This window comes from Kogia breviceps, chromosome 10 (assembly GCF_026419965.1).
Source record: "Kogia breviceps isolate mKogBre1 chromosome 10, mKogBre1 haplotype 1, whole genome shotgun sequence".
Lineage (NCBI taxonomy): Eukaryota > Metazoa > Chordata > Mammalia > Artiodactyla > Physeteridae > Kogia > Kogia breviceps.
This window is the reverse complement of record NC_081319.1, coordinates 42172821-42200763: the sequence shown is the minus strand read 5'-3', so window position 1 is coordinate 42200763 and position 27943 is coordinate 42172821. Positions and strand designations below refer to the sequence as shown.

The window sequence follows — 27943 nt, the reverse complement described above, 5'->3', positions numbered from 1 at the left end:
GAGTTTCTGGGGCAAAGCTGGGTCTACCTGGCTCCGCCCAGTCCCTTGGGCAGGACTTTACCTCTCCAAGCCTCAGGCCAGTGGGACAGCGAAATCTACCATGAAGGACTGAAGATTGAAACAATGTGCACGCACACTTGGGGTTCAGAGCGCCTGCTGCACTTGAGAGAGACGGAAGATGAGGGAAACCCTCTAGGAAAACTTTCTACATGCAACAGATTAAAGGGGTGTCTCAGCCCCAGCAGGAGTATAAACCTGGGGACACACCAAAGAGAAAAAGTTTCTATAACAGGCCCGACAGCTCTGGAGGGTCACTGAAAGCAGCTTAGACCAAAGCTGAGTTCTGAAACTCGGCTGCACGCCAGAATCACCCGGAGAGCTTTTAAAATCCCAGCGCTCAGGGGGCACCTCACAATGATCATTCTGGAACCTCTGACGGTAGGACTGAGACAGCAGGGTTTTAAAAGCTCTCTAGGTGGTCCCGCTGTGCAGCTAGGGTTGAGAGCCGAGGGTGTCTTGGGGACATCTGCCAAAGGGAAAAGTTTTCAAAGCAAGGAAAACTCTGTTTAGTTGCTTGGCACCCCTTGGGTGGTACGGGTTTGGGGCTGGGACAGAAATGCTCATCGTTTTAGGAAATGGAAAGGTCCTCATTTCGAGATTTAGGGTTGTGACTTCAAGCACCGCTGGCCATCTCTGGAGTCACTAGCAAGTGAATCATGCCAGCATCCCTGTCCTCCCCTCCCCCGGCCCCCCAACGCAGCTTCCGCCCTTCGACTGCAGAGGCAGCCTCTCGCCACTGTCCGGGGCTGAGCCCCCACCCCCCACACACGTCCCCCGTGCCGCCATCCCACCTTGCCGGTGGACTCCGTGCCCCGCAGTATACACAAGTACACCAGGAGCCAGGCCAGGATGAGGCACAGCGCAGGCTCCCACCGCACCGCCCCGCTCTCCTGGATGGACGGCGAGATGTTGAGGGTTTTCCGGTACCAGAAGTACTGCGTCGAGGAAGCCTTCTCACACTCCTCATCGTAGCCCGTACGGTTGCCATTCAGTGGGCACACGGACCACGGCAGGGGATCCTTTGGGATCAAGACAAACGTTATACACAGAGGTGAGGGCTGAGGCCAAAGGTCGGGGTGGGGAGGATGGGAGGTGGCCCTGAGAGGAGGCTCTTGGAGGAGGACGCTGGTCCCCAAAGGGCAGGCGGCTGAAGCCCCTGAAGGCAGACAGGGAATCGAGGGGTTTGTCACGGGCACGGATGGGGCTTGGGCAGAGGAGTCAGGCAGGGAGGGGCTCCACACTCCCAATCTGCCGAACTCTACGGTGGGTCTGAGAGACCAAATCAAAGGGACGATGCCCAGACCATCTTTGACAAACGAACCCTGCAGCCACTGGCCCAGGAACCCAAACCACACTTCCTGCAGTAATCAGCCCAGCGTGGACACGACTCGGTCACCGGCTGCAGCTTTCCAAATTTGTGTTCCCTCCAACTCAGGACCAAGTGGAAAAAGCCGAATACGCTCCCCTAACCAATCACACGGCTACAGTTTCCATGCCAGCACGCTCCAATCAGGGTACACCTGCAGCCTTCCATTTTCCACTAGCACGATTTCCCGCTCCTCTGCCTGTCCTGCCTGGAGCTTCTGCCAAATACGAGTGAAGGTGCTGACCTCCTGCTAACGAGCTCTGGATAGACAGCCTCTGCTTGCTCTCATTTGGGTGGTCTGTTTATTTCCACAAGCCCCTAGCGAGTCCTAGCATGAATAAGACTTGGGTCCTGCCCTCACTAACTGGTGGTGGAGACAGGCGTTCCCTACAACGGGCACTGGGTTTGGAAGTCAGAGGGGGGACGCACTTCAGCCCCACCAGAGCCGCCTTCTGCATCTAAGACAGAGACAACCCAGCACTGATGACTTCCTTTGAACCTGAGTCAAGCTACGCCTGTAGCAGTTCCACTCCTGGACTTTGTAGATAGAGCCAGTAAGAGCCTCTTCTGCTTCCGCTAGTTTGAACAGGGCTCTCTGTCACTTAGAAACAAAAGAGCCTAAATGGTGCATGTACAATGAACACGACCCAAGGCCAAGGGCTAAAGAGAAGCTCTGAGCCGAGTGGGGGCGGGTGGTAGATTCTGGCTTGGAGGGGGAAGGGGGTTAGGGAGTCCCACCTCTGCTCTGCCGAGACCAGCCCCTCGTTGATCGGATTTCATTAGACAAAAACCCTCCACTGACAGAAGCAAGTCTAACCCCATTGGGCTCAATCCCTATATTTCACAGGAAACAGAAATGAGCCCCAACGGCATCACTACCTGATGGGCCAGGGCCACTTTGCCCGTGAGTTAGCTGGAGCCCAGGTCTGTCATCTGGAAAGTGCTTGGGGCCCATGCTGGCAGGACCCCTGGCAGCAACAGGGGGCCCCTCACCCGCTAGAATGTAAGAGCTGGTTTCTAGCTTCGACCTAAAATATTTCCAAAGGCGACCACCAGCAATTCCTCCTCTCGAGAGGTGGCATCCACTGCCTCTCCCTGTGAACCTGGGTTGACCTGTGTCTTGCTTTGATCAACAGAATGCAGTGAAGTGTAGCTGTGTGACTTCCTGGCCCTGGCATCCCAAGGCCTTGCAACTGTTACTTTCACCCTCTTGGAAACCAGCTGCCCTGTACAGACACTCGGGCTTGACGGCTGAGCGAGGAGGACTCGTGGAAGGAATGGCCACGTGGAGTGAACTGAGGTGTCTGGCGACAGCCAGCACCAAGCCCCTGTCAGGTTGGGAGGGTCCCTGTGGACCTGAAGCCCAGACCACAGTCCCTTGGGTTTGCCTGGCCCGTATGGGACTGACTGGGTCCATTCACTGGACCGTTGCTGTTGCCAGCCCAGCCCAGCCTGACTGCCAACCTTGGCTACACATACATGACTTAATCACTTGCGAGGAGGGGAGGCTTTAAAAACGCGGATGCCCGGCTGCAACGCCAGTGACTCGGATTTCATTGGTCTGGGGTAGGGCCCGGGCCTCAGAATTTTAAAAGCTGCCCCAGGTGATTCCAGGAAGCAGCCAACATGGAGAAGCTTTAAAGTACAGAAGGACTTAAACTGACCAATTCTCAGCACCCAGACTCTCCCCCCTCTGAATCAGTGGGTCAGGCAGGGATCCCTGCATCTGTATTTGTAATGGCCCAGTGCTCCCGCAGGGAAAACCTGGAAACCCCAGCCTGGTGGAAGTGGACAAGAGCACAGACCCTGTGGCTAGGCTGCCTCATCCAGCCTCCCAGCTACTCAACTCCCCTCTGCCTCTGGTACGTGCTGTGTCAGCACGATGGAGTGCGGTGATGATCGCACAAGGGAATAGTTTTGAAGTGCTTGTGACTCCACCTGGTCCACAGCAAGTGTGAGTGTCTGTTGCTGCAGGTACTATCATTATGATGTGACCATGAAGGAGGCTCCAGGGCAGAGGGGATAAGGGACAGGCCCATGGATCTCTGAAGGCTGGAATGAACAATCAAGTGATTTTCAGGAATCACTGATTTTCACACTTCTGAGGGTTAGGAAAAAGTACTCCCTTACTTGAGACACTTTATTTTTGCCTTTAGAAAATGGTCAGATTATCCTGATTTGTTACAAGACACGTTGCTTCCACCTTTGGAAAACCATCTTAAGTATGCAGACATATAGTGCCTGAGACATGTATGGCAACCCCTCAACTGGAATGGCATTGTGCAGTGCACAACCTGCCCAACCATACATGACAGCCCAGCACAGAGGAGGGAAATGGTTACCAGGCTGGAGAGTAGAGGAGCTGCCCTCCACCCAGAAGGCAGAGGACAGGCAAGTTTATGGCTAGTCTTCACGGAACTCTAGGTTGAGCCAGGGAAAGGATGAGGGGCTACAGCTATGCTCAGGGCAGAGTCCTTCCTGTCAGGGACATGCACAGGGCATTTTCCAGTGTGATGACCTGGGTGGGGTGGACTGGGAAGCCAGAGTTGGGTGTGGATATGGCACCTTCTGAGCGTAGATGCTGACTCCTGATTACTGAGGTCATTAACCCAAGCATTCCTTGGGGCCCCAAAGATTCAAGGCTGTGCCCAAGTGCTCCAGATACTGGCCTCACAAATTGGGGTCAGTTCATAGTCCATGACCGTCCCCATCTAGCTTTTGGACCTTGGAGATAGGGTCTGTCCCATGAAGGCTTGGCTCAGTGGCAAAGGATAAGGCATCCACCCCATGAGCTCCTGTCTCCTCCCTCTCTTTTCCTATCTGGGGGGAGGCCGAGATGGGAGGCGGCAGGAGTGGGGTCCCTGACAGTGAAAGGCAGACTCCGAGGAAAAGAAGTGAACCTGGGCAGTGGACGGGAAGTTCCCATTTTGGATATGAAGACCACCTCTCGGTGTGGAAGTAGGGTCCTCTCTTCTCTACATGTTCCATTTCCTTCCACATTTTCTACAATGAGCATCAGCTATGGTTATAATCAGAGTTTAATCTTGGGAATAGCTGCTATTGTGTTACAGGGGTGACAATGGTCCTTCTAGGAGAACTTTTGTAGAGAAAAGGAGGGGCCCAGCCTGGAGTCAGAAACCTAGAAGGACAAGTGATGAGAGGCAGGAAGGGGGAAGAAGAGGGAGGCTGGTACCGTTATGCTCAGTGGGTGGAGCCCTTCCCCATCAGTTCTCTCCACAGGTTCTCCCCTGGGCCCCCTCTGCAGTGGTTCTTAATATTTTTTGGGGGGTCACATCCTTCAGAGAGAACCCGATGAAAGCCATGGGCCTGCTCCCCCAAAACGTACACATACATCACACACAACAGCAGGGGTCCATGGATCCCTGGCTCAGAAGTCCTCCGCTTGGTTGGGGGCGCCCAGCCTCCCCCAGCCCTTCGCACCACTTCCGGACAGCTCCTGACTCCCTTGAGGCTGCCGCCCCCACGCTCCACCCATGTGCCGGCAGTGGGCACTCTGCTGCCCTCCCCCTTTCCCGCTCTGACCCCTGCTCGGGTGCGCTCACCTGGAAGGAGTGGAAGAGGTACCAGAAGGCCCAGGCGTTGATGACATTGTAGTACATGGAGAGGAAGAAGGACACCACCACACTGGCCACGCCTGCAGGGACAGGACGCAGAGGGTGCTGAGGACTGCGCCTACCCCTCCTGCCTGGACGGGGCAGCAGGGGTCCCGCCCAGAGCCCCCAGGACATACCTGCAGTGCCCGCCCTGGGACGGCAAAACCAGGTTTGTGACCTGGCACCTGCGAGCGCTTTCTAAGGGTTAGTCTCTTCCACTACCTCTGTCCCCATCTTCTGGGACACGAGGCCTGTGAGGTTCTTTTGATGTGCTTAGGTCCTCACAACGATGTTGTGAAAGGCGATGTTATGCCTACTTCGCAGAGAGGGAAACTGAGACACAGCACTTGCCCACGACCACACAGCTATTAAGTGGTACAACTAGGATTCGCACCTAGTGTGAGAAGCACTTGGTCACTGATGCCAGACACAACAGTTGCTCTCTCCTTGGCTCACGTGAAGCTGGGTCACTTGAGCCAAACCCTGCCCAGCAGTGGCGGGGAACACGGTGTGAGGAGGTGTGTCGGGAGTGGAGGGGATGGGGGCTACCCCTGACCCGGTCAGGCCTGCAGGGAACCAGTGGGGATGTTCGGGGGACCCGGAGCACAGAGAGGGCTGCTCCACAGCCAGCGGTGTCCTGGAGCTGGCCCTCACCAGCCCCGAGAGCCGCGGTGCACGTCTCTACCCAACCGCATGCTCCGGGACATCTCCTTAGAAGTTGACGGTGGCCGTGGTGGCGGTAGTTACACCACCAGTATCAGGAAATGCTACAACCAGGCCTTCCCCTCCCCCACGCCACCTCACTGAGCTCGTTGTTAAACATTCACCAGCATCCCCGATTGGCACCAACATCTGGTATCTTTCCTATTCAGCAAATACTGCCTCAGAGGAGCCCTCTGTGATTGATGACTCCGGCCGATTGTAAAACCACACACCTCTGTGTTAACTATTAACAGCCATTAAAGATGAGGAGGCAGTTTGACATGGAGGTGATTTGTGAGGCCACCGGGCACATTTCTTCTGCATCTGAGACTAAGTCATGTCCAAGTTCACACCCTCCTTGCTCCCGAAACTTTCCTGTCCCCCTTTCTGCCTGGGGGGTGGGAGAGGTGAGCAGAACAGACCACGGCCACTGCTGGTCAAAGTTCAGCAGAGAAGCCCCGGCCCATGAGGGCCGCACAGGTCGGGCAAAGATCTCCTGCGGGCACCCCGGACACCGGCTCAAAGTAACTCAGGGGGGGCAGGATGGAAAGCAGTGCCCCTCTTGCCATCCCCTGCGCCTCGGCCTCCATGCACTGGAGATGTTAATGGCACCCGCACCCTCCCTGGTGTGATGAAGATTAGAAGAGCTCACACACATACACAGGCAGGCCAGCACCTGGCACAGAGCGGGAGCTCACTCACAGCGGGAGCCGTTAGACGGGTTCCCAGAATGGTTGCTGGACGGGACACCGAGTTACAGCTCCTTTCTCGGGCAGCTGTTTCCCTGTTACAAAGGAGCAAACTGAGCCCCAGAGAAGAGAAGCGACGCGGCCTCCGTTCCCCAGGGGGCGCGCATCCTCCCTCTCTCACCGTCCCGTGGGTGAGGAATCCGGCCCCTCTCCGCGCACATTCTATGGCAGCCCTCCCGGGCCTGCTGCCCGCCCGACTCAAGGGCTCTCTCTGGGGCCTCGTGCTTGCCCCTTGCTCCAGCTGCTTTGCCACGGGACTCCCCCCCCCACCCCCTGTCACCTTCTCCTGCCCGAAACACAGTCTGGGGGTCCACAGGTGGGAGAGGACTGGAGAGCACCCACTTACCAACGCCACTGAGGTAGGGGCTGATGGTCCTCCAGGCGCCGATGCTGCCCTGGCGCATGCGCTGCCCCACTGCCAGTTCCAGGTACAGGAGCGGCATGCCCTCCACGGTGAGCATGATGATGTAGGGCACCAGGAAACTGCCTGTGGGTGTCCAGAGCCGAAACCAGGCCATCACCCAGGGCTTTACTCTGGAAGCCGCCTAACCTCTGTGCAAATGGCCTTCCATCCACCCTCCCGTCGTTCCACTAGTCTATTCATCCTTCTACCTTTCCATCCGTGCTCCATTCCTTCTTGTATTCTATCTTTCCCTCGGAATCCATCTTCCTCTTTCTACTCACCCTCCATCCTTCCACCCATCCACTCTTCTGTCTTTCCGTCCATCCAGCTGTCCTTCTATCCTTTTGTCTTTCTATTCATCATTCCATCCATGGATGACATGCAGCCACATCAGTTGTTAAGATCGTTAAATACGCCCATCCTGGGTGGTAAATTGCCACCATGCCAAGACCCCTGAGCACCTTCCTCAAGGCCTCAGCTGCCCCAGCCCCTCTGCCAGAAACCCCCATTCCATTTCTATTGTAGCGACTAATAGTTGATCAGAGTCTGGACCACTGAGTGGTTAAATGTTTTGAACATCACCCCTGAATCCAGTCAGCCAGCCACCCACCTCCACACACTTCCTTTGGGCTTTTGACATGGCCCAGACGGTGCCCCACGGGAGGTATTACACCAAACAGCTGTTTTACTAAACGCTTCCTCTGGGCCGGGCCCTGAGCTGAGTGTAGGATGGATGGGAGAGTAGCAGCCCTGCTCCCTGCCCGCGAGGGATCTCCTGGGCGGAGGAATTTCAGCTGCTTCATGATTGTCTGCAGCCACAGAATACTCCACTGGGCCTTTGTCTTCAGAGATGAGGCAAGGGCTTGCTATGTACGTGTGGAGACAAGGAGGTCCCCGATAGACCGAGCCCAGGCCACCAGCTCCCTTTACAGAGCACCTCTCTTGGATGTATATTCATTTTATACAGTGGCCTTCAGCCTAAGTTTTCATTTTAATAAAGGGTATTATGACTAGTTCAAATTTTAAACCCACTGGTTCCCAAGGAGCCGTCTGCAGACAACGGCCCTCGGTGACAGTGAGGAGCCAGGACGTGTGGACGGAGCTACACAAGTTCCCCCCACTGCCAGACACACGGACAGAGGATGGCAGCCTGCTGGTCCCGCCCCCTCCTCCGCAGCCCCTCGGACACCCCTCCCCCAGCCCCTAGCTCCTTGGCAGTGGACCTGAAAAAACGTTCACTGGGAAAGGAGGGCAGGATTTCTGATTAAAAGAAAACCCTGACTCTACAGCTGCAGGGATTAAAGGCTGGTTACAGAAGGAACTGGCTCTGGAAGTATTAAGGTAAACAATACAATAGGTATGTTCACAGGAACGTCTAATATTTACAAAAATGCCTCCATTGTACGTATGTGCTGTCCTATAACCCACTTTTCTCTCCCGAAAGGATCTCACAGTCATTCTCTTGACCACACCATGTACCTTCCCATCACCCCTTAAGAAGCTGCACAACATTCCACTGGGAGAATGAGCCTAGAATTTCTTCCATCACATCAGTCCTCGGGCACTTAGGCTGTTGCCAGTTTTCTGCCGTCCTAAACAAAGCCTGGTCCACGTGTTTCATTATTTCCTCGGGACGGAAATCCCAGGACAATGGCTGGCACCAAGGCCAAGCAGAGCCCCCGCAAGGCCCTCTCATGACGGAGAGAAAGGTGCCAGCGTGTGCTCGGGAGAGCGGGCCCCACATCACCAGACCTCCGCGCACCCCGCTTAGTCCTCCCTGCTCACATCAAGGCTACAACGCATCCTGCCGCCTCATTTCTGGAGCCTGCTTTGAAGACTCTGCCAGACCCTGCTCCCTTCCTGCCCAGCAGGAAGGTGTTGCAGCATCTTACCCGGTTCCTCTCAACAGCAAGGAGTCCACGAGGCTGTCGGGCTCCCACCCACCATATACCCATCAATATAGGTTGCGTTGGCACAACCTGCCTGGAGCAGCATTTGAACCCTCAGTGGTTATAAGAAACGATTATTTTCACCCAAGATGTTAAACAGTAGCCACAGGAGGCCTGGCGAGGTCCACGGAAGGTTCTTCTCTTTCACAGAGCCTGCGTGATGGTCCACTGCCTGTGGAAGGTTGGACATTCAAGGCCTGGTGCCCAGATGGGTTCCTTAGCGCTGCCCTTCAGTAATTTCTATTACCCCTCTCACTGCCCAACCATCCAAACACACACACATTCCCAGTGGATCTGCTCTATGATCACTTTCTCAACATTGAACATCCATATGCAGAAACAATGAACCTCAACCCATATATCACATTTTATACCAAAAAAAAAAAGCCCTCAAAATGGATCATAGACCTACATGTACAACTTAAAACTGTAAGACTTCTAGAAGAAAACACAGGAGAAAATCCTTCTGACCTTAGGTTGGGCAAAGATTTCTTAGATACAACATCAGAAACACTATTTGTGAAAGAAAATATTGATAAAATATCAGACTTCATTTTAAAACTGTGCTTTATGAAAGACATTGTTAAGAGGACAGACAAGCTACAAGCTGGAAGAAAGTATTTGCAAAACACATTTGACAAAGATATCCATGTATCTTTATATCTAGAATATATAAAAACTCAAAAATGGAAAAGAACTCGTTCAAAAATGTACAAATATATGAACAGACATTTCACTGAAGAAACTATATGAATGGTAAAATAGCACATGAAAAGACGATCAGCACTGGTGTTCACGAGGAGACTGAATATTCAACCCACAATGAGATGACACTACACACCTATTAGAATGGCTAAAATAGGAAATGCTGACAACACCAAATGCTGATGAGGATTTGGAGGAACTCCCATACATCACTAGTGGGAATGTAAGATGGTTCAGCCACTCTGGAAAGCAGTATGACAGTTTCTTATAAAGTTAAGCACACATTTACTGTATGACCAGCAATCCCACTCCTGGGTATTTACTCTAGAGAAATGAAAACTTATGTTCACACGAAAACCTGTACATGAACATCTACAGTGTCTGTATTCACAGTTGTCACCAACTAGAAACAACCTCATTGTCCTTCAGTGAGTGAATGGATAAATAAACCTGGTACATCCATACACTGGAATGTTACTCAGCCGATAAAAAGAAACAAACTACTGATTCATGCAGCCACATGGGAGAATCTCAAAAGCATTATGCTAAGTGAAAGATGCCAGATTCAAAAGGCAACGTACTGTGTGATTCCATTTATATGACATTCTGGAACAGGCAAAACTATAGGGAAAAAGATCTGTGCCTGCTGGGGGCTGGGAGTAAGGAGGGGCTGATTACAAGGGGACATGATTGTGGGGATAACAACTGCCTGCATTTGTCAAAATTCATATAACTGTATGCCAATAAACATGAATTTTTCTGCATGCAAATATACCTCAATAAAATAATTTTGTTTTGTCATCAGTTTGAGAACAAGTCCATTAACCAACCCTCTTCCAACTGGACTGTTCCCCATGCTCCTTTTACGGGAAAATTCTGACCCTGGCTCTGTGATGAGGAGACCCTGGCAAGCTAACAGAGGCCTGAAAAAGGGTGCATCTGCTCCCATGCATCTCAATGGGGCAATAGTGTGGGAGACTAAATCCAGCCACACACTCTTTGCAGCTGCTCCCGGGAAGAGGTGGAGTCTATTTCCACCCATGGATCTGGCCTGGCCCTGGGACTTGCTTCGTTCGCCCAGTAGAATGTGGGGAAGAGGGCACCATGGTGGTTCCAGAGCCCAGACCTCAAGATACCTTACAGCTCCACCTTCGTCCTCTTGGAGCATGGCCCTGAGACCACCACGTATATAAGCTGGTCTAGGCTACCTGGGGATGAAGGGCCACACGGAGGAGAGCCGAGGGGCCCAGCCAACTCAGCACCAACTGCCAACATGTGAGGGCACTTCCAGCCCAGCCCTCCCACCAGCAAATGTAGCCGCGTGAGCCAGGCCTGATTAAACCAGTAGAGAAGTGCCCGGCCACTCACAGAAGTGTGAGAAATAAACTGTTTTAGCCATGACTTTCTTTTCTACCTCTTCATTCTTCAGTATGTCTTTCCTAAAAACAAAGACATTCTGTTACATAATCCCAGGGCACTGAGCAAAAACATCAGGAAATTAACACTGATACAGAATTCTTTACCTGCCAGTTTTACAAATTTACTGGAATTTTATCAATTATTCCACTAATGTCCTTTTCCTGGTCTCAGATACAGCTCACGATCGCACATGGCATCTGCCACGTCTAGTTAGCTTCTTTTAATCTAGGACAGTGCCTCAATCTTTGTCTTTCATGACCTTGACACACTGGAGACACTAGCCAGTTATTCTGTGGAATGCCCCTCATTTTCAGTTTTGGCAGGAACACTAAAGTGACCTGGTTCTTTGTCCAGAGGGACATAATGTAGATTTGCCCCATGCTTGGAAATGTTAACTTACTCACTAGGTTAACGTGGGGTCCACCAGGTTTCTCTGCTGAAAGTTACTATTTCCCCCTTTGAAATTACTATGTATCTTGCAGGGAGATATTTTGAGACCAGGTAACTATCCTATTTCTCATCAGACCTTTGCCCACTACTTTTAGCATCCATGGGTAGAATCCTGCCTGAAACAATTATTTACTGTATTGGTTGCCAAATGGTGGTTTTCTTATTCTATCATTCCTTCTAAGTCCTTCAGCTTTAGAGTGGTCTGTCATGCAGAAACAGGTAACAGAGGCACCTACCCAGCCCTGTGTGGATGGCCTGTTACCGAGTCCAAGCTTGTACAGCTCGCCACACATAGACCAATAAAACCGAGATGAATTGCTAAGGCAAGGAATAGCGACTTTATTCAGAAAGCCAGCAGACCAAAAAGATGGTGGACTTGTGTCCCAAAGAACCATTTTGGCTGACTGAGAATTCAGACTTCTTTTATACTAAACAGGGAGGGAGTAAAGCCAAGTATTCCCTGGTTCCGGTCAGCCTCTGGAGGGAATGTGTTAATTTCTTCCTACCTGCAGTCATTCACAGGTGGACCTGGTCAGGATGTTTCCTGTGAGCTAAACAAAGGTGTTTTAGCTTTACGTTCCTTACCCAAGAGGCACGGTTCCCAGAGATGGGCCACTATGTGTAACTTAAGCTTACAGGCAACATCCCTTTAGTGATTAACTTGTAGTAGAATACAAAGGTTCTTCCATATTACAATTCCCCACTGTCAATGTCCATTCCACGGTTTTGTGAGGAAAGTGACGAAGACTGCTCTGGGACAATGAATATTCCTTAGAATCTTAGAATCTTTCCTTTTTTATCTACAAGTATTTGAATGTGATGAAACCCCTTAGCACTTTGTTGTCTAATTTGTAAGTGAACTTGAGTTTTGGTTCCAGTTCCCTATACATATACTAAATTCCTGTGCTATTTATTTGGACAAAATTAAATAGGTTGATGCTTCTCCAGCTACGATGAAATTACCATTTACTTCAGCTGGATAGGCAGACCTGTTGGAGGCAAACCTCATGAACAGAGGTGAGTATAGTGCCCAGAGTTTTAACAGTTGGCAACTGCTAGGTCTTTTAGAGCATTTATAGATTCTCTCGCCTGAGCGGACACCTGAAATGGCCTACCACACATTTCAAAGGGACTTATTTTAAGCCTGCTTCTGGGAGCCACTGAGTCACACAGCAGGGCAACTGGTAAGGCCTTATCCCAAGTCAAATTAGTATTCACTTTCTCAGTTTTTCCTGTTGATTGTGGTCTCCAGGATGAATGTAGTTCCAATGCCTTAATCCAAATCAGGGGATAATTTCCTCAAGGAGGGCTTTAACCAATTAAAGAGTACCGAGTTTAAAAACTAAGAACCTTACACTGCCACACACGAAAACAAATGGTCCACAAAACATTCTCCTTTCCTTCTGAAGGTTTTATGATGCATTGTTATCATTAACCAGTCTTTTACCATTTATTAAACATAAATGGTCAATTGAGACAGGCAGTTCTGAGACCATCCTTCCACCACTGATTAAGACTGGGGTGGCAGGTATTGGGGAATAATATTCACTTAGTCTTCTGAGCTTTCTGGGCAGACTTGGTGACCTTGCCAGCTCCAGCCGACTTTTTGTCCACTGCTTTGATGACGCCCAAAGCAACTGTCTCTCGTGTCACAAACAGCAAAATGGCGCAGAGGAGGAGAGTCAGAGAAGCTCTCAACACACATGGGCTTTCCAGGAACCATATCAATGACGGCAGCATCCCCAGATTAAGGACTGGGGGGCATCTTCCAGCCTGTCCCCCAGAACGATCAATCTGCTTCAGCCCAGCAAACTTGCAAGCAATGTGAGCTCTGTGACACCTCGGTACAGGTGCACGTGCAGCACTGATTTGGCTTTGATGGTTCAAGATAATCCCCTTGAGCTGTGAAGCCAGCTGCTTCCAACGGTGGGTCATTTTTGCTGTCATCAGCCACACTGCCACAACAAACACCTTTGACAGACGTGCTCTTGACACACTGAGGCCCACACTGTCCCCGGGAAGGGCTTTACTCAAAGCTTCCTTTGTGCATTTCAACAGACTTGACTTCCTGCCGCTCAAGGCATTTGAGTCCAGTCCTCAGTGGTGCAGGTTCCTGTGTTGGGTCCCCATCTGGGGAGGTCCAATAGCTGCCTTTGGGTTATTTTTAGCACAAATCATGCAATTCTGAGTGACTTGCTGGATGGTCTTTTGTAGGTTAGACCCCATTATATGTTTTTGGTTTTTTTTTTTTTTTTTTTCTAACGGCTGTGCTGAGTGGCTTGCAGGAACTTAGTTCCTCGACCAGGGACTGAACCCATGCCCTTGGCAGTGAAAGCACCAAGTCCTAACCACTGGACCACATGGGAACTCCCCTGACTTTTGAATCCATTGTAAAGTGGCATCTCTCCCTAATAGACACTATTATGAATGTGCTGCAGCACAGTGTCCAAGGTGCCTCAGGGATCAAAACAATTCCTTGTGCACTACATTTCCAGCCACGTGAAGTGTGGTTCAGGTGAAACCCCACTCTTTGGCCCTCACCTTGTCCTTTTCTGAATACACTGGCTGATATTTTGACAAGTCTATCAATGGAAGAAGCGATTCCCTTGCCTCAGAGGAGATTGTCCCAGCGACCCTTTTTTTTTTTTTTTTGGTCTCTCAAAATATTTATTTCAAGTAGAAACTGGTAAGACAACAACATGTAAAATAGTTAAGTAAAAAATCTTGACAGGGCTTCCCTGGTGGCGCAGTGGTTGAGAATCCGCCTGCCGATGCAGGGGACACGGGTTCGTGCCCTGGTCCGGGAAGATCCCACATGCCGCGGAGCAACTAAGCCCGTGAGCCATGGCCGCTAGGCCTGCACGTCCGGAGCCTGTGCTCCGCAACGGGAGAGGCCACAGCAGTGAGAGGCCCGCATACCGCAAAAAAAAAAAAAAAAAAAAAAAAAAAAAAAAAAAAAAAAAAAAAAAAATCTTGACAAATACACTCATTTGGTCATCAAAATATAAAAAGCTGGGCTTCCCTGGTGGCGCAATGGTTGAGAGTCCGCCTGCCGATGCAGGGGACACGGGTTCGTGCCCCGGTCCGGGAAGATCCCACATGCCGTGGAGCGGCTGGGCCCGTGAGCCATGGCCGCTGAGCCTGCGCGTCCGGAGCCTGTGCTCCACAACGGGAGAGGCCACAACAGTGAGAGGCCCGTGAACCGCGGAAAAAAAAAAAAAAAAAAGCTGAAAATAATATTACATTAGGTACTTTGATTGAAACCATTGTTACTCTAATCAAGTAATAAGCCCAAAGCGGTCCCCAACTAAGAGTTAAAGCTCGTCTCTATTCATACACACAGCCCTTAGACAAGCATCATGTGTTTTTATCCGGAATGGTTCCCCCCCCCAAATCCTTATCTTTTTATTTTTGTTACTTATATGGAAATTATTCAGTGTGTTTGTGTGTTTTTTATAAATTTTTATTTTTCAGAATGTCACTAAACAACCACATCAACCTCAGACAATATCTGAATCATTGTTTTTTGTTTGTTTGTTTGTTTGCGGTACGCGGGCCTCTCACTGTTGTGGCCTCTCCCGCCGCGGAGCACAGGCTCCGGACGCGCAGGCTCAGCGGCCATGGCTCACGGGCCCAGCCGCTCCGCGGCATGTGGGATCCTCCCGGACCGGGGCACGAACCTGCGTCCGCTGCATCGGCAGACGGACTCCCAACCACTGCGCCACCAGGGAAGCCCTGAATCATTTTTACAAAAGTGAAAATAGCCAAATAAAGGCTCTCAGGTTAAGTGAGAGGCATGGGTGGGTTATTAATCGATATGGAATAATTTGTTGTTTGATCAGCAGTGACATTGCTCAACGTTCTTTGAAAGTTGGCCCTGCCTGAGAGCAACCCATGTGGATGCAAACCTCTTGGTCCTAGAATCCTTTCTCAAAGGTATAAATGAGGCACAAAGAATCACTAGGAGAAGGATTAGTAAAAGCTGAGTCCTTGCCACGAGTGGGGTGCTGGCCAGAGAAAGTCAAGTCCTCGTACACCCAGTTGAAATGCAAAGTGTCCTGGCGCGTCTGTCCCCAAGGGTTGTCCCATGGGGCACGTGTGAGGTTGGTCGGGTGCAGGAGAGACAGACTTCTTTGGATGAGGGGTATCCCGCATCCTCCTCCCGAGAGTCAGCGGGTGGGGCGAACCCTTACCCCTGAGGCCACTGCAGCCTCCGGGTGGCCATCCTGGGTTTGTCAGCCAGTCTCTGCCCTTTCCTCCTGGGCCGTCGTGCGCCTCCTGACACTGAAGGTGGGAGGGCTGGGCTCCTTCCTCCTGCTCATCTGAACTGGACTCATTGTTATAGAAGTCAATGGTGGCTTGCACAGGGAAACTGGCCAGCACCTTCTCCCCGGAACTCTGCAGATACTCTTGATGCTTAGAAATCGGTAAATAAAGTCTTACAGGAGGGCTTCCCTGGTGGCGCAGTGGTTGAGAATCCGCCTGCCAATGCAGGAGACATGGGTTCAAGCCCTGGTCTGGGAAGATCCCACATGCCACAGAGCGGCTGGGCCCGTGAGCCAGAACTACTGAGCCTGCGCGTCTGGAGCCTGCGCTCCGCAACGGGAGAGGCCACAATAATGAGAGGCCCATGCACCGCGATGAAGAGTGGCCCCCGCTTATCACAACGAGAGAAAGCCCTCGCACAGAAACAAAGACCTAACACAGCCCTAAATAAATTAAAAAAAAAAAAAAATAAAGTCTTACAGGATGCTGAAACCCAAAGGCCCCCTTCGATCCAGAGGTTTGTTGGGCATACCCAGCCTCAAGCTGGCTTCCAGTTCTGGTGGGGTCAGCAGCCTGGGTGTCAGGATCCAAGGTCTCCATGGTGTTTGGCTCTCAGGCGTGGTAGTGGTGGTCCCGGGGGACCATCCCCAGGGCAGTGACAGATGCGTCCCTGCGCCTCCCGGGCTCCGGCCGCTGCCTCGGGTCTCATGGTGCCCTCGCAGCCCGCGCCCCTCCAGCGGCACCCGCGACCGGCCGTGCCTTTAACCACTCGGGGGAGGGCGCTCACCTCCCAGCATCCCTTTTTAATGGGATTCGTGTTGGTCGTGTGTTTTTGGCCCTGCCTGGGGTGCCATTAGCACACACTTCTGGTCTTACCTTTTCATTGACCTGGGGAGGGTGGGGAGCATGGGGGAAGAGCTGCCTCCCTTCCTGGGGTTTTCATGAGCACCATCTTCAGGCTTAAAGTGTGTTCTGGTGGGGCTCTGATGTCAAGCTGTTCTGGTGAAAAACTTCAGGGTGAGGTCTATCAGAAAGTTAATCAGCTCATTCCCCGCTGTCAATTTCACCCAGGGTTCCTGTAGGGAATTGGGCACCTCAAGTCCAAGGGAGCCCCTGGCCTCTTCATTCACCAGTGTTCCTCTCTTTCTATCCTATGAGAGGCTCTGGTCTCTGTTTTTCTTCTTACGTTTTAGCCTAGGGCAATCTGTTTTCCAAAGTTCCTCCTCCTTACAGCAGGTGCATTGTTCCCACCCCAACTGCGACCTACCTCTCTCCCAATTACTCACCTTCGGGAGTTCAATGCCACTGCCAAAAAAGTGGCATTTCATTTTGCATCTTCTTCCTTCTGTTGTTGTTCCCTGCTAAACACTTTATTTTTTCTTAATTTATTTTATTTTATTTATTTTTGGCTGTGTTGGGTCTTTGTTGCTGTGTGCAGGCTTTCTCTAGTTGTGGTGAGCGGGGACTACTCTTCATTGTGGTGCACAGGCTTCTCATTGTGGTGGCTTCTCTTGTTGCGGAGCATGGGCTCTAGGTGTGCAGGCTTCAGTAGTCGTGGCTTCCGGGCTCAGTAGTTGTGGCTCGCGGGCTGTAGAGCACAGGCTCAGCAGTTGTGGTGCACGGGCTTAGTTGCTCTGCGGCACGTGGGATCTTCCCAGACCAGGGCTCGAACCGTGTCCCCTGCGTTGGCAGGCGGAGTCTTAACCACTGCGCCACCAGGGAAGCCCTGTTGAACACTTTAAAAAGCAACATCTACCAATTGAGAAGGATTCATTTCAGATGAACCATCTTATTTTTTCAACTTTCTCCTGATATAAGGCACTTTGCCCCCCACCCCCCACAAAAAGGTAAAATTTACGATTCTAATATTTTCAGAGGGCACACGATCCCCATTAGTATAATGTCTGTAGGCCTGATAAATCTTCTCCAAGAATTCAGAGGGGTCTTCATTTGCTTTTTTGCTGAATTTTGTTCAACCTCTTTTGCTTTGGCTCCCCCTTTTCAAAGCCCTGCCAAGATGCACTGATAAGTAATGCTCTAATAAGGGCAGTCCTCCCTCATTGGGTTCCACTTTGGTTCAGCTGTTGGTACTGCCAAGTGGGTTCAGGTGTAGGAGAGCTCCCTATAAAGGAGCGGTGCAATCTTTTCAAATAAACAAGTCTAGAAACTCAGCTGGCTGGCTGTTGGCATTTAGACCCCCTAGGAGATAACGGGGTTAGGGAAACCGCCCTGCCCCGGGAGCGGCTCCTCACCCCAACTGGGTGCCCTGTCGGGTCTTAGATGGCAATACTATACCAGGCCCCTGTGCCCCAGGAACTAACACAGGATTTTCTAGTTGATGCCTAGAAGGAGGGGCAGTCCCGAGCTCAGCTGGAGGAGTGAAGGTCTGAAGCAACCTATCCTCACTCTCATTCCTTTCTTTTCCTTATTTTCCCTGATGTAATAGCACAAATACTTGCACGTAAAGAATGTCATCATTCTTCCCCACTTCTTCACAGAAAAGCCACCACCAAACCATAAATAGCCATTGATCATCTCTAACAATTAAAAGGATGCCTTTTTGACTTGGCATCAACCAACCGGGCTGAATTCTGGGCTGGGGCTTTTGGTGATTTTAGGAACCAAGTGGAACCTTTCTCTTCTCCCTGGGAATGTCCTACAGACAGGTCTTTTTTTTTCCCCCCTTTTCTATTCCTTTCCTCCATCTGACATCAGTAAGAGCTTGTTCTTTTGTTTTTTTCTGTTTGTTTGTTTTTGTTTTTTTGCGGTACGCGGGCCTCTCACTGTTGTGGCCTCTCCCTTTGCGGAGCACAGGCTCCGGACGCGCAGGCTCAGAGACCATGGCTCATGGGCCCAGCCGCTCCGCGGCATGTGGGATCTTCCCAGACCGGGGCACGAACCCGTGTCCCCTGCATCGGCAGGCAGACTCTCAACCACTGCGCCACCAGAGAAGTCCCCCCCCCCCCGCCCAAGAGTTTTAAATATCACAAAATTGATTTGGCTGTAAATGGAGGAAGAGTACCAAACAAAGTCAAACAAAAAACCCAAAGAACAAACAGAAAATCTAAATAAACCCTCAAGTTTGGTCTTGGGGTTTTACATATACCAATGACACAGGAGACCACAAACGACGTAATTAACACAGCGAGGGTAGCAGTATACGGTGCGCAGCATCTCAAGATAACTCTGCCTAAACCATTTGAGGAGTTTCTAACAGGTACTGTGGCCACACAATGTTACAATAAAATATCATCATCTTCTACTCATGGGTCATGGCTGTAATCAGATCAATTATCCAAAACACACCTCAGAGGACTTTCTTTAGGGATAGTTGAAACATTCTCCATTTTTAAAGACAGAAATTCAAGACAAAACACAAATGGCACATATACTAACGCTAGCATCCAAAGAAGCAAACGAACCGGGTAAAAGTCCAACAACTCTTTCCTCTCTCCAACAGGGTACCCCAATTACAAAACAAACTGGCTTATTTTGGAGAAAAAGCCCCAAATGGAGAGGAAATAAAGTTTCCGGCTGTACACGCCGGAGTGACTTACCCTCCGGTATGGAACCCGTCGGCTCCCAAATATCAATTCCTTGTTCCAATTGCCTAGCACTGGGGCAGCCGGCGCCACTTTGGGGAATTTTGAAGGCCTGATTCTCGGGACAAGTGGTCCCGGCAGCTGCTAGGGCCTTACCGGAGAATTCCCCAACCCAAAACTTGTTACCGAGTCCAAGCTTGTACTGCACGACAGGCCAGTAAGTCTAGAGATGAGCTGCCGGGGGAAGGAATAGCGACTTTACTCGGAAAAACCAGAAAACTGAGAAGATGGCGGACTCGTCTCTCAGAGAACCATCTTGCCTAAGTGAGCGTTCAGGCTCTTTTATACTAAAGGGGAGGAGTAAAGCCGAGCATTTCCTGGTTCCGGTCAGCCTCCAGAGGGGGATGCAGCCATTCACAGGTGAGCCTCGTCAGGATGTTTGCTGTGAGCTAAACAAAGGTATTTTAGCTTAATGCTCCTTACCTGGGAGACCGGGTTCCCAGAGATGGGTCATTATGTGTAATTTAAGCTTACAGGCAACATTCCTTTACTGATTAACTTGTGATAGAATATAAAGGTTCTTCCTTATTACAGGCCCAGCCTAACCCCAACCTAACCCTCATCACATCTCTACCTCAGTCCCCTGTGTCCACCCTACATGTGCCTGGATTGAATTTGGAAATCCCAGGATGAACAGCTGACATGGAACTCCCGGGGACATTTTCTGACGGCTGGGACCCAGCCTCTTGAGCTTACTTTACAAATTGTGTTCGATACTTTACAACCTCTGAAACTCAGGTTTCTGTCCCATCCAGGAGCACTGTAGAAACTCCAAGGGCCAGAGACTGAGTGCAACACACACATGCACACAGTACCCAAGGGAGCAGCCGTCGTGCTACCCACCAGTCCATCTGTGGACTGGCCTGGCGTGCCTCAATCCCGGGCTGGGTGCCGCCCCGCAGGGCTGTGGCTCCAGGCATGCCGGGGCTGGCACACACCAGCTCTCCAGAGCTGCACATCTCCTCCCAACCCCACATTCGCAGACATGCCACTGGTTCGTCTGAACTTGGCCACAGTGGGGGTATTTACACCATGGTCATCAGCATATGCTATAAATTAGGTCCTGCTCCTCCCTCCAAAAGCCAGTTGTTCTACATTATTGGCGCCCCACCGCCTGGCTCCCAGCAGCTGGTGGTCTGGGGTGGGGGATTCCTCTAAAGTGTGGTCCATGGCCCAGCAGCATCCATCGGCAACACTTAGGAGCTTGTCGGAAATGCAGAATCCTGTCCTCCCCCACAGTTCTACAAATCAGAATCTCTAGGGGCGGGGCCAGCAGTCTGTAGTTTATCGAGAAGCTTCGGTGGGCAAAGTCTGAGATGCAATGATCTAAGCACCAGGGAGGAGCAGACAGGGCTTTGAGGAAAAGTGTCATTGTCCCCCTGCCTAGTCAGGTGTCTTCTGACTGCCCCGCTTGATGGGTTAAATATCATATAGAGAAAATTTAGGGGAAAAAAAAATCCACATTTCTATGAGCCACATCAATGTTCTCACTCTTCCATGTTTCTTCCATGATTTGAGCACATTTGTATAAAAGTCAACAGCAGGTGCACTCATTTTCCACACGTTGGTATACAGCACATTTGCATCCCAATTTCTTCCCGAACAACCACAGCCTTTGACTTGGTCTCCAAGGCCTGCTGACTATCAAGCACAGATTTCGTGCAGTTCCTTCAGCTGCCTTTCCTTTGTTCCAGCGTCGGGGTGCTGGCACCTGGAATGTAATCTTGAGAATTAACATTCCTTGTGCCGCCTGGCCCACAGAGCAGAAAGGAAGCCTCATGGGAAGGAGCACGGACCCCTAATCCTTTTTATTCTGGGAAGTATTTTGGCGCAGCCTGGCTCTGCGGTTTATAAACAAGCTCTTTGCTGACTGGCGGCCGGGGGGCGGGGTGGTGGAAGCCAGGGCTCTGTGTAGAGGGAAGTTAGACCCCCCTCTGGAGCCTTTCATGATGCGGTTGGTTACGCGTCAGGTACAGAACGGGAGTGTAAACAGAAATCACTTACTGTAGGTGACACCGTTGGGCAGTGAAAGGCTTGGGGAAACCACCAGCACCCCTGCCTCACGACCTCTGTGGCTTTTCATAACACACGTGGCTTCTTCATGCAACAAATATCCATTGGGTGCCTCCTCTGACCCCACCACTTCACAGAGACGGGGCTAGTGGGCGACAGAAACTCTAGAACAAAGTGCAGGACTTCTGTCCAGGTGCTGGAAGTGCCCCGGGCTAACAGTGGCATCCCAGGCGGAGGAATAGCTTGGGCGAAGTGTGGAGGTAGAGTGGGCATTCACTAATGGGCAGTTGTTCCGAATAGTTGGCGGGGAGGGGGGCTGCTGGAAGATGAGTGACAGGAAATGAGGTGGAAAGTCGGGGCAGGTGTTAGGTGGTCAAGTCCTTACCAAGCCAGGATAAGCTGTTTGGTCTTTGTTCTGTAGACACTTATGACTGAGAGGATGCCACCCACCTAATCTACATCTGGCCACCCTGGACCCATCCACCCACAAATCCATCCTCTCCCCAGTGTCCATTTGCTGGTCAACCATCATCCATCCGTCTACCTTTCCACCTATCAGCTTAAGTATACTCTGTACCAGGCACAAGATTTCTTCTTTCTTTTCCTGGGTCTTGAAGCTTTTGCCGTTTCCCTAGCAATTTATATATACAGTTGACCCTTGAACAACACTGGGTTTGAACTGCACGGGTCCACTTAAATGCTGACTTTTTTCAGTGGGCTGAACCGCAGATATGGAGGAACCGTGGATACGGAGGGCCAACTGTTAATCATATGCGGATTTTCAGGGATTTTCAACAGCGTGCAGGATGGACGCCCTTCACCTCCATGTTGTTCGAGCGTCAGTTATATTCCACCTCAGAACTACCCCCACCTTACCAGTGTCCACCTGCAGACTACTCAGGTAATGCTGTTGTTAGAAACAAGGAATTAAATAGTCACGTGACAGCAAGGCTCACCTGGCCTCATGTTTGGGAAACGTGTAGCAGGATAAAGGTATCATGGGTAGGTGTGCTGAATGCCGAATGATGTGGAAATCTCATCCTGACAAATAATTCTTACGAAAGTCAGTTATGAAGCTGTTGGAGCATATGGGAATACACGCACTTCACATACTTATGAGATATATATATATATATATATATGCCTTTCAAATTAAAAAAGGAGTCAGAGGATTAAGAATGCACTATTTTTTAAATAAAACTGTACATGAATCTTCTGTCAAGTTTTTTTTTGTTTTTGAGCTGGGAGGGGTGGGTGAGAGTGAGGGAGTAGTGTTTTACGTCGGTCTTCTTGAACAGGTTAAACCTGGTAAACACTTTGGTCTAACATCTTTCACTGTCCTCTCCGGTGAAAAAACCCACTCATGCTGAGTATAGAACACACCACAACACACACACACACACACACACACACACACACACACACACACACACACACACACACAGCCAAAGATAACTATTGTTTTATTCTCTTTGGTATGTTTTTGTTCATTCTCTTTTCTCTGCATACTTTAAAACATAACTGAGATCATCCATTTTATACAGCTTTGAATCTGACTTCCCTCCCTCCATTTAATGTATGACATGAAAAAATACGCAAATACATTTTTTGAAAAACCATCTTACTGGCTTCCAAGAGCACCACCACGTGCATGTTCCATAATTTATAGAACCAATCCCCTTTAGCTGAGGGCTTAGGAGGTTTCCCATGCCTGGCTCTTATTAAAAGATGGAGGTTATCCTTCTACTGCCTACCTTCTGTCGCAACTATTTTCTTTATGTAGAATGCTAGAAATGGAATAACTCAGAAAAACATTTTTTAATGCTGAGACTTCAATCTCTATTGCCACCTTGCCTTCCAAAAAGGCACTTGACCCTCACTGAGGTCCTCTGGCACGTCACAGAAGGCGTCTCCAGCTCCCTGGAAGGTATGCGAATGCTGTGTGGGTGCGCTGCTGTCTACTGAGCGCACTGTGATACTTCACAGGAAAAATTTGTAAAAAACCGAAACAAACGAACAACACTGCAATAGAGTGAACAGCCTTCCTGCCTACTGTGGTCCCAAACCCAAATCAATCTTGTGATAAAAAATTTAAAGAAATAGCTCAAAATCCTTTTATCCTGAGTTTCAAATCATGCTGCCAGCAATGTTTCTGATCTGAAAGTTGTATAACGAGTTTCCGCTGAACAAGACAATTTCCTGCTCACCGTCAGACCCCTGCCACCTCTTCTCCCGAGGGAGGAAAATAGTGTCCCCCCACCCCCACCGACCCCGTGCCGCCTACTGCTCGCAGAGCCGTAGCCTGACCAACAAGGGTGACAAGGGCGTGCTGGAGGGCTTGGCCGCCCTGGGGATGGGGTCGGGGCTGCAGAGGGCTCGGGAAGGCGCTCTGGATAAGAGCTCCAGCTGTGTGGACTGAGATGTCCTAGGTCCGATTCCCGCCTCTGTGACTCTGGGCAAATCACTTCGTTCTCTGAGCCTCAGTTTACTGGCACGCAATATGGGGCCAACCCCAGCGCGCACCCCCAGGCCACTCGGCACAGAAGGCGACCCCGCGGGGTCTTGCGGGGACGGCGCAGCCCGGCCGCCGGCACTCACCTCCGCCGTACATCTGGCACAGGTAGGGGAAGCGCCACACGTTGCCCAGGCCCACGGCGTACGAGATGCAGGCGAACACGAACTGCAGCGGGGTGGCCCACAGCGGCCGCGCTTCGTCCATGGCCCCGGAGCTCGGCGCACGGCGCGCTGGGTGCGCGACCACCAGGAGCGCCGTCCCGCCCGGCTCGGACTCGGGATGGCCCCGCGCCTCTGCCGCGGCCGCTCGCCCGCTTTTTAATTGCTAATCTCATTAACGGCGCTCGCGTCGGAGGGGCGAGGCTGGTAAATGGATGACGGCGAGCCCCACCCCGCCGCCGGGCCGCCGCGGCCGGGAAGGCACCCGAGATTGCGCCGTACAGGATGGCGCCCGGGCCCCTGCAGCTCGACGTGGGGTCTGGTGCGTCGGCTGTGGAGCTCCTGGGAGTGGTCAGGTTCCCTCGAGCACCTACCCAGCATTTACAGAGAGCCTACTGTGTGCCAGGCTTTGTCTGGGGACAGGGCTGTGAACAACACAAACATCCCCAGCCCTCCCAGGGCTGACATTTTGGTAAAGGGAATTGCTTAAATGAACTGGATGAAATAGCCCATTTTCAACTATTTTTGACCTACAGAAAGGATAATTCCATATGGTTTACCCTAGTCCATATTTAAGACAGAGAGAGGCAAGGAAGGCAACTAAGGCAAAGGGGTTAGCAGTTCTGGGGGCGGCGGGGGGGGGGTAGGCTGGGGTGGTCAAGGAGGGCTTCCCAGAGGAGGGGACTTACATTTGCCCAGAGACCAGAAGGAAGCGAGGGACTCCCCCCACCTCTCCAGCGGAAGAGGGGTGATCCAGGCAGCCATCTCCTTCCATCCACAGACAGGCTGTGTGTGTCTACTGTGTGCAGGGCTGGGAGTCTGGCTCTGTAGTGCAGGATGGGGCCAGGAATCAGGTTTCGAGCAACCACTGTGGGAGATTCTACTCCTGGGGCCAGAGCTTCTGGTTCACTAGGCTCGAGCAGGGGGCTAAGAAACCTCATGTTTCTACCAGTCTCTCAGGTGATTTGGTTTAAGGAGGTCGCTAGAAACGACTAAGTCAGGTGCTTTGGGAGTGAAGCAGGATCTGGCTTTGAATCTCAGTTCTGCCACCAACTTGGCTATGTGACCTTGAACAAGTCATTTAACCTCTTTGAGCCTCTGTTTCCTTATCTATAATGGGAACAAATATTTTCCCCTTCCATGAGCTCATGTGCGAATTAATTGAGAATTTAGCTTACTACCAGGCACATACTAAGTACTCAACAAAGAAGCCATTATTACAGGCTGAATGAATGAATGACACACTAAATAATGACATACTTTGAACAATGCACCTGGTACAGAGTAAGAGCTAAGAAAATACTTGATAAATATGTAAAATTAAAGAGATGAAAAGCAGAGTTGCCAGTGGAAATCTTAGTTGATGCCAAAATGAAATCACCACTGTGGCTCAACCCCTGGTTGGACTTTCCCCGGAGTTCCTGCCTGGCTAGCGGCACAAGAGAAAGCGGGGTGTGCTGAGGAAGATAGGGGCTCCTCAGACATACCACCTGTCCTTGACCTTCCTACCTCCAACAAGCAAAGGAGAAAAAGTGCTCAATGCAGCAGGGGAGACGATTTTGATTTTTAGACTTCGAATTCTAGAGAGTGTTTTTTTAACCCCTCGCCTCCTCCCCAGAGGAACCCACTATCCTGGTTTCTATCCCAGAGGTCAGTTTCAGCTGCTCCGACCTCTACAAAACTGAACTCATGCAGTATGTGCTCTTTGCTGCCTGGCTTCCTCGGTGGGATTTACTCACATTCTGGCGTGCAGTGTATGATGTCCTTTATCCCTGCCCCCTAGGGTTCTGAGGTGTGAACATACTCGAGTTCATGGCTGAGGGACGTTTGTGTTGTCTCCAGCTTGGGACTGTGAGGAATAAAGCGTTACTGAACATCCTAGTATGTGTCCTTAGGTGCATGAATCCACCCATTGCTGGGAACTCCGGGCCATCAGGGAGGCATATGTGCACCTTTAGTAGACGTTGCCAAACTGTTTCCAGAGAGGTAGTACCAGGTTACACTCCCCTGAGAGTTTCAGTTGCTGTGAATCCTCACCAACACTTGTCATTCTGTTTTCAAAGTTCCACCTGGTCTTGTGGGTGTGTAGTGATAGTTTGCTGTGGCTATTAATCTTAATTTCCCTAGTGCTAATAAGGCTGCATACCTTTCCACAGGCTGACTGGGTCATTTGCATATCCTCTTTCATGGAGTGCCTGTTCAAGTCTTTTGCCAGCTTTTAAATGGCTTGTCTGTATAGTTCTTTATATATTCTGGATATGGGTCCTTTGTCAGTTTTATGTATTACAGATTTCTTCTCTCAGTCTGTGAGTTGCCTTTTTATTTTATCAGTGGTGTCTTGATGAACAGACGTTCTTAATTTTAATAAAGTCCCAATTTACCAATCTTTCACTTTAGTGTTCTCCTTTAGTTGTTTTTTTGTTTTTTATGTCATTTTAAGAGATCCCTCCCTTACCAGCTCCAAGGTCATGATGATATTCCTGATAAGTAAAACTTGTGGCAAAAAAAGTCTCAGAGACCCACAGAGAGGGCTGCCTTTTAATGCTGTCAAATAGTAAAGAAGGCATGTTGCTGCCTCTAGCCATCTGCCTGGCATGTTCTTGTTCTCATAAATGACTTTTTCCTAGACAGTACTTGGCTATGTGGCTGCATTTCAGACACTGGGCACCTTGGAGAGATGCCCAGCCTGTTACCTGGAAGAGGAGGTGGCTTGGTGTTTGTTGGTTTGACATAAGCAAGGCCCCTCTTCGATTCCCTCCCCCAGGGATCAGGCCAGCACCACTGTCCAGTCACACTGGCAGACTCCCTGGGAGCCTGTTCATGCTGTGAGGCCCTGGGTGTGGCTGTGGGTATAGCACAACGAGTCATCCCTATAACAGGACTAAGTAACACCTCAGGCCTCCTGGTAACGTCCCCACACTTTCCTGAACCCCATCCGACAAGGCTCTAACCTGACAAGACCCATTGTGCTGCTGTGGCTGCTAGGAGAGGACAGAACAGGCCTGGGAAGGGTGGGTGTGCTTGCCCAGGGAGCCAGCAAAGCAGGGGGGTGGACGTTAGTGGTGGTGGGCTGGCAGGTGGCTAACAACTGGCTCTCTGCGGCAAGAGCTCTGATATGTAGGTTTACCAATTTCTATGGTGTAAATATTCCCACCACAGCCGATTCCAAGCTACCAACATGTTGTCACTGAGCGTGAAGTTAGGAGAGAAGTGCAGTAGCTCACCATTAAACAGAATGTCCACCACACATATGCAATGATACAGATAACTTCAAGAACAGAGCTAATAGTATAGAAAATAATTAGGAATTGGTGGGCTTTGAATATTGACTACCTCTGTTTTAAATCATTTGTTAGTTCATATAACTTAATTTTTAATAATGGCTGTGATTATGGGCTTCCCTGGTGGCACAGTGGTTAAGAATCCGCCTGCCAATGCAGGGGATGAGGGTTCGGGCCCTGGTCTGGGAAGATCCCACATGCCGCGGAGCAACTAAACCCGTGCGCCACAACTACTGAGCCTGCGCTCTAGAGCCCACAAGCCACAACTACTGAGCCCTCGTGATGCAACTACTGGAGCCCATGAGCCTAGAGCCCGTGCTCCGCAACAAGAGAAGCCACCGCAGTAAGATGCCCGTGTACCCCAACGAAGAGTAGCCCCTCGCTCGCCGCAACTAGAGAAAGCCCACGTGCAGCAACGAAAACACAATGCAGCCAAAAATAAAATAAATAAAAATTTTTTTTAAATATGAAAAAAAAAAGAATTCTTAAAAAAAAAAAAAAAAGGCTGTGTTTAGCAATCAACTCACAAAATTCCTGAAAATGTACCAGGTGGCACTCGCCAGCCTGTAGGTGCTGGCCCAGCACTCTATGGGGACCCGGGGCTGGGGAAGCAACTTCTGTGTGGCAGGGACAAGGAGAGCGAGTTCAGCTCTCAGTGGTCAGGGTCCCAAGGGCAGCAGGGCTTTCGGCT

The 27943-nt window shown here is 50.6% G+C and overlaps 1 protein-coding gene and 1 pseudogene across 4 annotated transcripts in view; both read right to left on the bottom strand.

Moving 5' to 3' along the window:
• Positions 1-24246, bottom strand: part of SLC6A20 (solute carrier family 6 member 20) — a 47974-nt gene extending 23728 nt beyond the window's left edge. The window contains exons 1-5 of one of the 4 annotated variants that reach the window (XM_059076670.2): positions 24060-24147; positions 23897-24007; positions 6838-6978; positions 4990-5081; positions 852-1079 (exon numbers count right to left, since the gene is read on the bottom strand). In XM_059076670.2, coding sequence (XP_058932653.1) covers positions 852-1079; positions 4990-5081; positions 6838-6978; positions 23897-24007; positions 24060-24147 — 660 coding nt within the window. Of the gene's footprint in view, positions 1-851; positions 1080-4989; positions 5082-6837; positions 6979-23896 lie in introns of all 4 variants that reach the window. The other 3 variants (XM_067044512.1, XM_067044513.1, XM_059076669.2) reach the window with 3 other exon arrangements.
• LOC136794897 (protein ripply3 pseudogene) lies at positions 10686-16392 on the bottom strand (annotated as a pseudogene).
• Positions 24247-27943: the final 3697 nt, after the last annotated feature.